Source organism: Bufo bufo, chromosome 5 (genome assembly GCF_905171765.1).
Source record: "Bufo bufo chromosome 5, aBufBuf1.1, whole genome shotgun sequence".
In the NCBI taxonomy this organism is placed as follows: Eukaryota; Metazoa; Chordata; class Amphibia; order Anura; family Bufonidae; genus Bufo; species Bufo bufo.
The window spans coordinates 54,002,726-54,014,931 of NC_053393.1; the positions used below are offsets into that span (position 1 = coordinate 54,002,726).

The 12,206-nt window shown below is 42.7% G+C and overlaps 1 protein-coding gene across 2 annotated transcripts in view; it reads right to left on the reverse strand.

Moving 5' to 3' along the window:
• The window catches only part of NUDCD1 (NudC domain containing 1), a 1,097,680-nt gene that overhangs the window by 114,289 nt on the left and 971,185 nt on the right, over positions 1-12,206 (reverse strand). For both annotated transcript variants that reach the window (XM_040434250.1, XM_040434251.1), the window contains exon 4: positions 10,875-11,058. In XM_040434250.1, the coding sequence (XP_040290184.1) occupies positions 10,875-11,058 (184 nt within the window). The remainder of the gene's footprint in view (positions 1-10,874; positions 11,059-12,206) is intronic.

Genomic DNA, 12,206 nt, shown 5'->3' on the forward strand with positions numbered 1-12,206 from the left:
TCAGGAAAGATGTTGAGTCATCCTCTTGGTGGGACTGGTTATTGAGCTGGCTGCCGGATTTGAGTTTGTTTAGAACATTATTGATCAGTATTATAATAATAATTGCTTCCTTGATTGTCATATGTTGCATCCAATGTATTCCTTCCCTCATACAGATGTTTTGTGTAATGTGTCCAAAACCCACAGACCCTGGACAATCATATGCTACTTACCGCTCTATGAGAGAGAAAAGATAAGTCATATTAATGAATTAAGAGGGGATTGAAGGGTTAAAAAGAATTAGCTGTATAATCTGTATGAAGGACAGGAGGTTGGGTGACATCATATTGAAGGGTGACTATATATACACATTTACCTCCTGTCTGAATAAGGAAAAGTTTCTAGTCAGCATTATTATAACAAGAGCTGCCTGTCTGTATAAGGAACTGCTATTATTGTAATGAGAGCTGCAGCTATTCTTGTATGTATGCATGAATATATATAAGGCCTGTATGACAAGCAATAAATAGAACTGTTACTGACATCATACTGCTTGTGTCACTGATAAGTTCTCCAGGCGTGTCTTCGGGGACAAAGGAAGGAATCAAGGTGCATGGAGACGGAATATACACTTTCAGTAGGGTCCAACCATCTGACATTTATGGTGTGGATAGGCGATACATGTCAACTGTGGGAAATTAATTTAAGAAGAAATACAGAGGTTGAAAATGTGCGGCTATGTACCCCACCCTAGCATCAACTGATCTGCTCCACTATCACCTTCAAGTGTGGTACATGGCTGCTTGGACCTAACTGGCCATGTTATGGTTGGGTTGCATTATGATGTAAGAAACCAGTCCTCCTGTGGTCTATCACTGTACCCATATATTCTCAAAACAAAGACACGTGGTAACGTGTCCAAAACATCTTCAGAACTGGTTTAAAACACAGAAGAAGATTTAATCCCTTAGGGACGCATGACGTACCGGTACGGCATGTTTCCCGAGTCCTTAAAGGGACACTGACAGGGCCAATAAGCATATTGAGGTATATATATGGCAGTACAGGTCTTATAATGGGTATTACAATCATCTAAGTATCCCCCCTGTCCACATTATACATACAGTAAACTTAAGTTTTATAACCTGCTCCAACGGTCTTCAATCTGCCCAAGGGGCGGCGTTTCACCTCTCTTGCGCCCAGCCAGCCTCCCCAACTGCCGCTTTGAAGCGCCGCCCAGCTCATGAATATTCAGTTTGCTGGGCGGCTTCTGCGGTCCCCGCTCTGAAGCGCTGCGCTTAACAGTGCCCGGCGCATGCGCCGGATCTTGTGAAGTCCGGTACAGTAAGCGCCGCCCAGCTCATCAATATTCACTTCGCTGGGCGGCGCTTACTGTCCCCGACTTCACAAGATCCGGCGCATGCGCAGGGCACTGTTAAGCGCAGCGCATCAGAGCGGGGACCGCAGAAGCCGCCCAGCAAACTGAATATTCATGAGCTGGGCGGCGCTTCAAAGCGGCAGTTGGGGGAGGCTGGCTGGGCGCAAGAGAGGTGAAACACCGCCCCTTGGGCAGATTGAAGACCGTTGGAGCAGGTTATAAAACTTAAGTTTACTGTATGTATAATGTGGACAGGGGGGATACTTAGATGATTGTAATACCCATTATAAGACCTGTACTGCCATATATATACCTCAATATGCTTATTGGCCCTGTCAGTGTCCCTTTAAGGACCCATGACGTACCGGTACGTCATGAGTTTAAATTGAGATTGCGGCGCTGCGGGGGTTAATCCGAACAGGATGCCGGCTGAAATCATTCAGCGGGCATCCTGTCACAACGCCGGGGGGGTCATGTGACCCCCCCGTATCGGCGATCGCAGCAAACCGCAGGTCAATTCAGACCTGCGGTTTGCTGCGCTTTCTGCCGATTCTGATCGGACCGCGGGGATCAAACTTTAAAATGCCCCATATAACTTTTTTTTCACCCCCCCTGCACCCCTGAATGATTTTATGGCGGCGGGTGGTATAAACGGCTGACATCTGTGCTGTGATGTCAGATGTTTAACCCTTTCCATACCGCGGTCCGTACGGACCACTGTATGGAAAAAGTTAACAGTAAGAGGGGGCTCCCTCCCTCTCCTATCGGGGGGCTGCTGTGCCATTGCAGCCCGCCGACAGGATGGGGTCACAGAGGGAGGGAGCCCCCCTCCTTACCCTTCCCCGTCTGCGCAGTTGTGGCCACAACTGAGCAGACGGGGAAGGTTCCCATGGCAACAGGACGTCTTCTCAGGCATCCTGCTGTCCATGGTGCTGGACAGATCTGTGCAAAGGCATAGATCTGTTCAGACAAAGTGTAAGTAAAATACAGAACAATACCCTATATAGTGTACTGTACTGTATTATACAGACATCAGACCCACTGGATCTTCAAGAACAAAGTGTGTCTGGGTCCAAAAATTTTTTTTTAAAAAGTGAAAAAAGTTAAGATAAAAAAATAAAAACACATTTATCACTGAATAATAAAAATAAAAATTTAAAAAATAAAATACACTACACATATTAGGTATCGCCGCGACCGTAACGACCTGATCTATAAAACAGTCATGTTACTTTCCCTGCACGGTGAACGCCATAAAAATAAAAAAATAAAAACTATGAGGAAATAGAAATTTTGCCCACCTTACTTCCCAAAAAAGGTAATAAAAGTGATCAAAAAAGTCGCATGTACGCCAAAATAGTACCAAACAAACAGTCATCTCATCCCGCAAAAATCATACCATACCCAAGATAATCGCCCAAAAACTGAAAAAACTATGGCTCTTAGACTATGGAAACACTAAAACATATTTTTTTTGTTTCAAAAATGAAATCATTGTGTCAAACGTACATAAATAAAAAAAAAAAAGTATACATATTAGGTATCTCCGCGTCCGTATCGACCGGCTCTATAAAAATATCACATGACCTAACCGCTCAGATGAACACCGTAATTTTTTTAAAATAAAAACGGTGTACAAAAAGCCATTTTTTGTCATCTTATGTCACAAAAAGTGTATCAGCAAGCGATCAAAAAGTCATATGCACCCCAAAATAGTGACAATCAAACCGTCATCTCATCCCACAAAAAAGGAGACCCTACCTAAGATAATCGCCCAAAAACCTTGAGGGGTGTAGTTTCTAGAATGGGGTCATTTTTGGGTGGTTTCTATTATGTAAGCCTCACAAAGTGACTTCAGACCTGAACTGGTCCCTAAAAAGTGCGTTTTTTGAAAATTTCTGAAAAATTTCAAGATTTGCTTCTAAACTTCTAAGCCTTGTAACATCCCCCAAAAATAAAATATCATTCCCAAATTGATCCAAACATGAAGTAGACATATGGGGAATGTAAAGTAATAACTATTTTTGTAGGTATTACTATGTATTATAGAAGTAGAGAAATTGAAACTTGGAAACTTGCAATTTTTTCCAAATTTTTGGTAAATTTGGTATTCTTTTATAAATAAAAATGAAGTTTTTTTAACTTCATTTTACCAGTGTCATGAAGTACAATATGTGACGAAAAAACAATTTCAGAATGGCCTGGATAAGTCAAAGCGTTTTAAAGTTATCAGCACTTAAAGTGACACTGGTCAGATTTGCAAAAAATGGCCAAGTCCTCAAGGTGAAATAGGGCTGAGTCCTTAACGGTTAAGGCCTTTGTTTGTAGGGATCCAAGTGACTGAGCCTCAACCAATGTTAACGTCTGACCCAACGTTATGAGATGTCAGATGTTAATGAAAAATAGAAAATTGCATAAATTCTGAGATTGTAGCTTATAATGGAGAGTGTACAGTTAGGAATGTTTTTCTACTGACAAAAAACACACACACAAAAATCTTTTTAAAAACAACATTCAAGCAATAAAAATAAATGGTTAAAAGATTACTTGGCGACCCTCCTCCTCCACACCAACCCAAAGAACCACATGCTGTAATCATGCAAGAATTTTTTCAAGTAACTTTGTGCCCAGGTATGAGAACCAGTGTGCCTCAGTATAATAACACTAAAACGTTCCTGCTAACCTAGTAAACAACTTGTGGGCAAATGCATAAACTTCAGAGCCAAGACGCCAGAAGAAAAGGTTTGAACCAGACATAGGAGGTCATCTACCCACAGAGTACATCATTAATGACTAAGTACAAATGCTCTCTGTGCTTTCTTGCCTTCACACAGACCATTCTCCAGTTAATTAATGAGAAAAGTACATTAAGTTAAACACTTGAACACACAAACACTTTCAGAGCCCAGTGGAAGCAACACACTTGTTTGGCGGACCTCCATCCTCGTGCGCAGCCTACAAGTTCCTATGTATATCTGCTGTACCCTTTGGGAAAGCAATTATCAGTACTTAAGAGAACGAATGAAAAGATAAGAGATCAGAAAAATGAAAATGCATAAACATCAGTTTTTGATGTGTGGTTTAGTATAGAGGATCTGTCAGCTCTCCTGTGTGGTGTAGTATAGAGGATCTGTCAGCTCTCCTGTGGTGTAGTATAGAGGATCTGTCAGCTCTCCTGTGTGGTGTAGTATAGAAGATCTGTCAGCTCTCCTGTGTGGTGTAGTATAGAGGATCTGTCAGCTCTCCTGTGTGGTGTAGTATAGAGGATCTGTCAGCTCTCCTGTGTGGTGTAGTATAGAGCATCTGTCAGCTCTCCTGTGTGGTGTAGTATAGAGCATCTGTCAGCTCTCCTGTGTGGTGTAGTATAGAGCATCTGTCAGCTCTCCTGTGTGGTGTAGTATAGAGCATCTGTCGGCTCTCCTGTGGTGTAGTATAGAGGATCTGTCAGCTCTCCTGTGGTGTAGTATAGAGGATCTGTCAGCTCTCCTGTGTGGTGTAGTATAGAGGATCTGTCAGCTCTCCTGTGTGGTGTAGTATAGAGCATCTGTCGGCTCTCCTGTGGTGTAGTATAGAGGATCTGTCAGCTCTCCTGTGTGGTGTAGTATAGAGGATCTGTCGGCTCTCCTGTGGTGTAGTATAGAGGATCTGTCGGCTCTCCTGTGGTGTAGTATAGAAGAACTGTCGGCTCTCCTGCGGTGTAGTATAGAGGATCTGTCGGCTCTCCTATCTGGTGTAGTATAGAGGATCTGTCGGCTCTCCTGTGTGGTGTAGTATAGAAGATTTGTCGGCTCTCCTGTGGTGTAGTATAGAGGATCTGTCGGCTCTCCTATGTGGTGTAGTATAGAGGATCTGTCGGCTCTCCTGTGTGGTGTAGTATAGAGGATCTGTCATTTCTCCTGTGGTGTAGTATAGAGGATCTGTCGACTCTCCTGTGTGGTGTAGTATAGAAGATTTGTCGGCTCTCCTGTGGTGTAGTATAGAGGATCTGTCATTTCTCCTGTGGTGTAGTATAGAGGATCTGTCGACTCTCCTATGTGGTGTAGTATAGAGGATCTGTCGGCTCTCCTGTGTGGTGTAGTATAGAAGATTTGTCGGCTCTCCTGTGGTGTAGTATAGAGGATCTGTCGGCTCTCCTATGTGGTGTAGTATAGAGGATCTGTCGGCTCTGCTGTGTGGTGTAGTATGGAGGATCTGTCATTTCTCCTGTGGTGTAGTATAGAGGATCTGTCGACTCTCCTGTGTGATGTAGTACAGAAGATTTGTCGGCTCTCCTGTGGTGTAGTATGGAAGATCTGTCGGCTCTCCTGTTTGGTGTAGTATAGAGCAGGGATCAGCAACCTCCGGCACTCCAGATGTTCTGAAACTACAACTCCCAGAATGCTCCATTCACTTCTATGGGAGTTTTGAGAATAGCTGAGCATATTTGCATGCTGGGAGTTGTAGTTTCACAGCAGCTGGAGTGCCGAAGGTTGCTGATCCCTGGTATAGAGGATCTGTCGGCTCTCCTGTGGGGTGTAGTATAGAAGATCTGTCGGCTCTCCTGTGTGGTGTAGTATAGAAGATCTGTCGGCTCTCCTGTGGGGTGTAGTATAGAAGATCTGTCGGCTCTCCTGTGTGGTGTAGTATAGAGTATCTGTCGGTTCTCCTGTGGTGTAGTATAGGGGATCTATAATAAACTAACAGTGGATTCCGGTATATCTCATATATGCGCTGCCCACAACTTCCCAGTTTCAATACTATGATCAATCATCTTTTCCATCATGAGACATCAGAAGCGGCAGTCTGTCTACAGCTATATTCACCAAGAGAACTGTGGATGAGCAAGCAGCAGGCTCCATCTGCTTCCCCCCTCCCTCCGGCACCATCTCCTCGTGCTCCATCTCCTCTTCTCCTTCCCCTCCATTCACACTCCATCTCACATCCCCCCGCCCCCTCCTTAGGCTCCATCTGCCCTTCGGACCATCTCCGTCAGGCTTCATTTTTCCTCAATCCTCAGGCTCCATCTTTCATTATTCCCCCTGCCTCAGGCTCCTTCCATTCTTCTACACTCCCTCAGGCTCTACTTTCCCTTCCTTCCGCCCTCCTCAGGCTCCACCTCTCCTCCTTCCTCAGGCTCCACCTCTCCTCCTTCCTCTTCCCTCAGGCTCCACCTCTCCTCCTTCCTCTTCCCTCAGGCTCCACCTCTCCTCCTTCCTCTTCCCTCAGGCTCCACCTCTCCTCCTTCCTCTTCCCTCAGGCTCCACCTCTCCTCCTTCCTCTTCCCTCAGGCTCCACCTCTCCTCCTTCCCCTTCCCTCAGGCTCCATTTCCTTTTCACCCCCCTCGGCTCTATCCCCCATTCTTATTTTTTCTCTCTCATTCAGCCTCCACTTCTTCCCCCTTCCATAATGCTCCATCTTCCCTCTCTCTCTCTGTCTCCATCTCCCTCTCTCATAGTCTCTCTGAAGCTCTGCTCTATGTAATATGATCCCTCAGAGAGAAGCTCGACAACTTTCATGTCTCTTTGTTAATGTCTCTGAGCACTATGGCCAGGGACAGGCTGCAAGAGGCGTCTGGTAAGAATGAAAAGAGGCATTTTTCTTTAACAAGTTATGTTACAAAGTTTATTATCTTTTAAATACACTATTGCTATGCTGTAAAATACAAGAGAAAAGAAAGGGGTACTTAGATACTGGTAACCCATCCTCAGGATATGTCATCAATATCAGACTGGTCAGATTCTGACACCATTGCAACCCGAACAATGACCTGCGGGGGGTGCGATTGTGTCGGAATCCCACCGATCTAATATTGGTGACCTATCCTGAGGATAAACCATCAGTATCCCTCAAAACTCCTTTAATGTTGCTATTTAAAAGGAAAAATTTTAATGAATATTGTTGCAAATAATAAAAATCCTATTAGTATTAGAAAGTATGTATTTCAGTGTCAGCATCTATTAATAGAAATCACATTAATTTTTAATAGAACAATATAATAATCTGTTAAAATTAAAGAAATAGAGAAAAACAAGAGAGGAGGCAGGGATGACTCACAGGAAAGTTACAGAAGGCCGAAGAAGTTGAAGCCACCATCTGCTGAAGGTCGGGTCGGGGCACGGGGTAGACAAACAATGGCGAGATTAATGCAGGCGCATACGGAGAAATGATTCATCCCATTATCTACGATCCATTTACAACTAAATGTACTCACAAATAGCAGATAAACCGATGACTAACGCAGCAAGATAATGAACACAGGGGTAAAATGGCAGAGATTTGCAGCTCGCTCCCATCTTGAGGACAGGGCCCTGTCATGCACCGTCAGGAATGGAGAGGTGGCCACGTAAGAGCAGCTCGCTCAATTCATTTCTATGGGACTTCTAAAAACAGCCAAGTGTTCTAAGGGCCAATTCACGTGGAGTTTTTTTGCAGTTTCAGCCTCAAAATCAGCTAAAAAAAATACCTCAAAACAGCCGCACTTGCATTTTTTTTTTTCCACGTGTAAAAAAGAAGCATCATGCCCTATTTTGTGGCGGAATCTGCGCTGAACGTCCCACTGAAATGAATGGGAAGCGTCGAAAACCTGTCGGTGTGTATTTTTTTGCATACCATGAACTGAAAATTTTAAATGCAGTTTTGTAAATCCTTTGGTAAAAAATAAATAAATGCATAAAAAGACACACCAAAAAAAACTATGGAAAAAAAAAAAGCTGAGTTTTGTAGGCAGTTTTTCAGCTATTTTGGAACATGCAGCCACTTCTCTATCCCCAATTGTTCCACATTCCAATTGTTCTCTAGACTAGAGCTGGTCTCTAAGGTGGGAAATGCACCTATAACAACAGTGAATTTAAAGGGTCACTGTACTTTGGCAAAACTTTTCATATGTCATAGTGACAAAAAGGTTTTGATCAATGGGGGGGCCGAGTGATGAGACCCCCACCGATCACTAGGAGGAGGTAAAAGAAGTGAATTCCCTCCTCGCTGCAGGATATGGGCTCATAGACTTTCTACTTAACCAGTCTGATGCAGCAAGGAGATAGAACTCTCTCCTCGTTTTAGCAATAGGTGGAGGTCTCAGCACTCAGAACCTCACTGACCAAAATCTTTGATATGTTGCTATGGCACGCCAAACATGTGGCTTAAGTACAGTGACACTTTAAATCTACCTATAGATTTTATGCTAAAATGATCACTGGCTTTTTAAAAAACTTTACATAAATGAAAAGTGCAGGTGAATATAAAAAAAAACTTAATATATCTTATTAGAGAAAAATAGTTCTATCTCCACTGATCAGGCTTTACTTCCCCTCAAACTAAGAGCAAGAAGGACCATGGGCTCACTAAAGGTTCAGATTACATGCTGCCTGTAGAAGTGTATGGAGAGGGGAAGGAAGAGTGAGCAGACATTCTATCTCACTCTCTTAACTCCGAGAATAGGGAGTGAAACTGATAAGTGGAGACAGGCATTTTTCTCAGATAAGATATATTACAAAGTTTCTTACATTTGCTTGTAATATTGATTTATGCAACGGTGCGTGAAAAGTTAGTGACCATTTACGTTCGCTATTTCCGGAATAAAGCAGAATGTTAAAAACAAAAACTAGATGCATAAGGTGTAAGGGTACTTTCACACTAGCTTTATTCTTTTCCGTCATTGAGTTCCGTCCTAGGGGCTCAATACCGGAAAAGAACTGATCAGTTTTATCCCCATGCATTCTGAATGGAGAGAAATCCGTTCAGGATGCATCAGGATGTCTTCATTTCAGTCTTATTGACTTTTCAGGACGGAGATAATACCGCAGCATGCTGCTGCTTTATCTCCGTCCAAAATTCCAGAACATTTGCCGGCATTTTTTCCCATTGAAATGCATTAATGCCAGATCCGGCCCAGAGGTCTGCGCATGCTCAGACCGAAAAAAAAGGTGAAAAAAATAAATGCCGGGTCTGTTTTTTCCGGATGACACCGGAAAGACTGATCCGGCATTTCAATGCATTTGTCATAAGGATCAGGATCCTGATCAGTCTGACAAATGCCATCAGTTTGCGTCCGTATTGCCGGTTCCGGAAAGTACCCTAATAAGGAAGAGGTCTACTACTATGTTTTATAGCAGGCATGCTCAACCTGCGGCCCTCTAGCTGTTGCAAAACTACAACTCCCATCATTCCCGGACAGCCTACAGCTATCAGCCTACAGAAGGGCATGGTGGGAGTTGTAGTTTTACAACAGCTGGAGGGCCACAGGTTGAGCATCCCTGTTCTATAGAATCATCCAATGCTGTGTAAAAGGTGAACCTACACTTTAAAACACTTAGCATATCTTTGGAGAGGAGCACCCTCTGCTGACGCAAGAAGATGTAAAGTTAAAAATATTTAAAAGGGGTTCTCCAGGAATTAAGAAAATAAAATGACTGAAAATACTTAAATATTACTTTATTATAAATATATTCCCAAATACCTTTCATCAGTTATATTGGCTCGTTTTGTCTGGTGAGCAATCATTAGGAGAAATAAAATGGCCGCTGTCCTATTAGTCCACACAAAACCTGTCCTAATCACACAGCAGGACAAGTTACTTCAGAACACTGAGCTAAAGAGATGCCATATCCTCCTCTCTGCTCTGCTTGTCAAGGATTATGAAACTGAATACAGATGATAAATTATTCAGCTGAATCTCTGTAGGAATGGAGAGTTCATGAGGAGATATGAAGTACAGAGAGGAGGTGGGGATGTGGATAATGAGCAGCAGCATTTGTATGCAGTCTACATTACCACAGTCTGTCCTGTCCATCCTCTCTGTACTTCATGTCTCCTCATGAACTTCATTCCTACAGAGATGCAACTGAATAATTTATCTGTATTCAGGGTCATAATCCTTGACAAGCAGAGCAGAGGAGGATGAGGCAGCTCTTTAGCTCAGTGTTGTGAAGTAACCTGTCCTGCTGTGTGATTAGGATAGGTTCTGTGTGTACCGATAGGACGGTGGCCATTTTATTTCTCCTAAAGATTGCTTCCTAGACGAAACAAGCCATTATAACTAATGAAAGGTATTTAGGAATATATTTATAATAAAGTAATATTTAGGTATTTTCATTTTCTTAATTGCTGGAGAACCACTTTAAGTCTAAAAAGTACTGCAGAATCGAAAGTATAAAACTATTTTTCCCACAATAAACATGAATGTTTGGAAGTTCAGAAAGTTAGGACAACACCTATTAAATCATATCACATATACTCTGTATATACATATCTACAGACTGATGCAAAGTGAAGTCCTATAGGTTGCTGAAAGCCCCCCAACCCCCAATTCCCCAAGGCTGCCCTTCACTCTCCAGCTTGTTCCTCCTCGGGCACATAATAGTATTTTAGGCATTGAAGCTCCAAACTGAAGGCACTCTTTAGGATTACTCTGTTATGAGCAGAGGCAATTCAATATTTAAGCACCAGAACAAGTCAGCCTTCTAATATACAAACGTTTGTTCCCCCCGACATAACCTACTGAAAGCAAAGGACACAAAAAGTTATCGCTGCAGAATTTACCGTTATTTGGGCTGCACGCTATAGATATCCACTCCAAGGAGACATGGAATCCGCTGCCTTTAATGTCTAGGTCATCTTTTTCAATAGATAATACCAGAACATCGATGAGCTCCCCCTCACCCCGAGCACACAGAATACTGTGAAGAACGATGAACGGGTCCCCCAACTCCAGATTACATTTCAGCTGCAATGAATATGAAAATAAGTGAGATGCCAGTTATCAATGTGAGCACAAATACAACGTACTGAGCACGTAGAATTCAGAGGGACCATCGCAGAGGTATTCTTACATGGGCTATCTAAGGTGCATGGCAACTATGTGAGAGCTACATAGTGAAGAGCTACATAGAGCTGAATCATACAGTATCATTTATATTATTATTATATTAAAATTAGGTATAAATGGCAAAACTGCAAGGTCTGTACAGATCAGTGGGTTCTTAGGAAACCTAGGATCCCATCTGTTTCAGTGGCCTTTGCTCCGTTCCTACCATTACCATGGGCCACATCCACCACAGTCTAGCAACGTGTTGGCCTTATGGATAACTGGGTTCCTCAAGGGATTCTCTAACTGGTTTGAATTTCCCTGGACTAAAAATGTTTGGGACCCTCTAGTACAGATGATATGACATGTAACAATATATTAGTGACTAATGCAGTTTTCCATCTGTAAGTCTGTAATTATGTGTAGACTTCTCAAAAGCAGTTGATGCTGGACCATTAGTAGATTGGGTTACAGTTACCAGTGGGGTACCGCAGGGCACAGTATTGGGCACTCTTCTTTTAAACTACTTAAGGACAAGGACAATTCGTATGCATGAATTTTTTCATCCCCCCCTTTTAAGAGCCATAACTTTTTAATTTCCCTGTTGACATAGCTAAATAGGGGTTGTTTTTTGAGGGATGAATTGCATTTTTCTATTGGCACCATTTAATGTTCCATATAATGTACTGAGAAACTGCAATAGAATGTGGAGTATAAAGAGAAAAAAAAAAAAGGTCCACAATGGATTTGAAATGAAACGAACAAGATGTGCTTTAACTGCAGACTGTCAGCTTTAATTTGAGAGTATTTACATCCAAATCAGGTGAACGGTGTAGGAATTACAACAGTTTGCATATGTGCCTCCCACTTGTTAAGGGACCAAAAGTAATGGGACAATTGGCTCCTCAGCTGTTCCATGGCCAGGTGTGTGTTATTCCCTCATTATCCCAATTACAATGAGCAGACAAAAGGTCCAGAGTTCATTTCAAGTGTGATATTTGCATTTGGAATCTGTTGCTGTCAACTCTCAGGATGAGATCCAAAGAGCTGTCACTATCAGTGAAGCA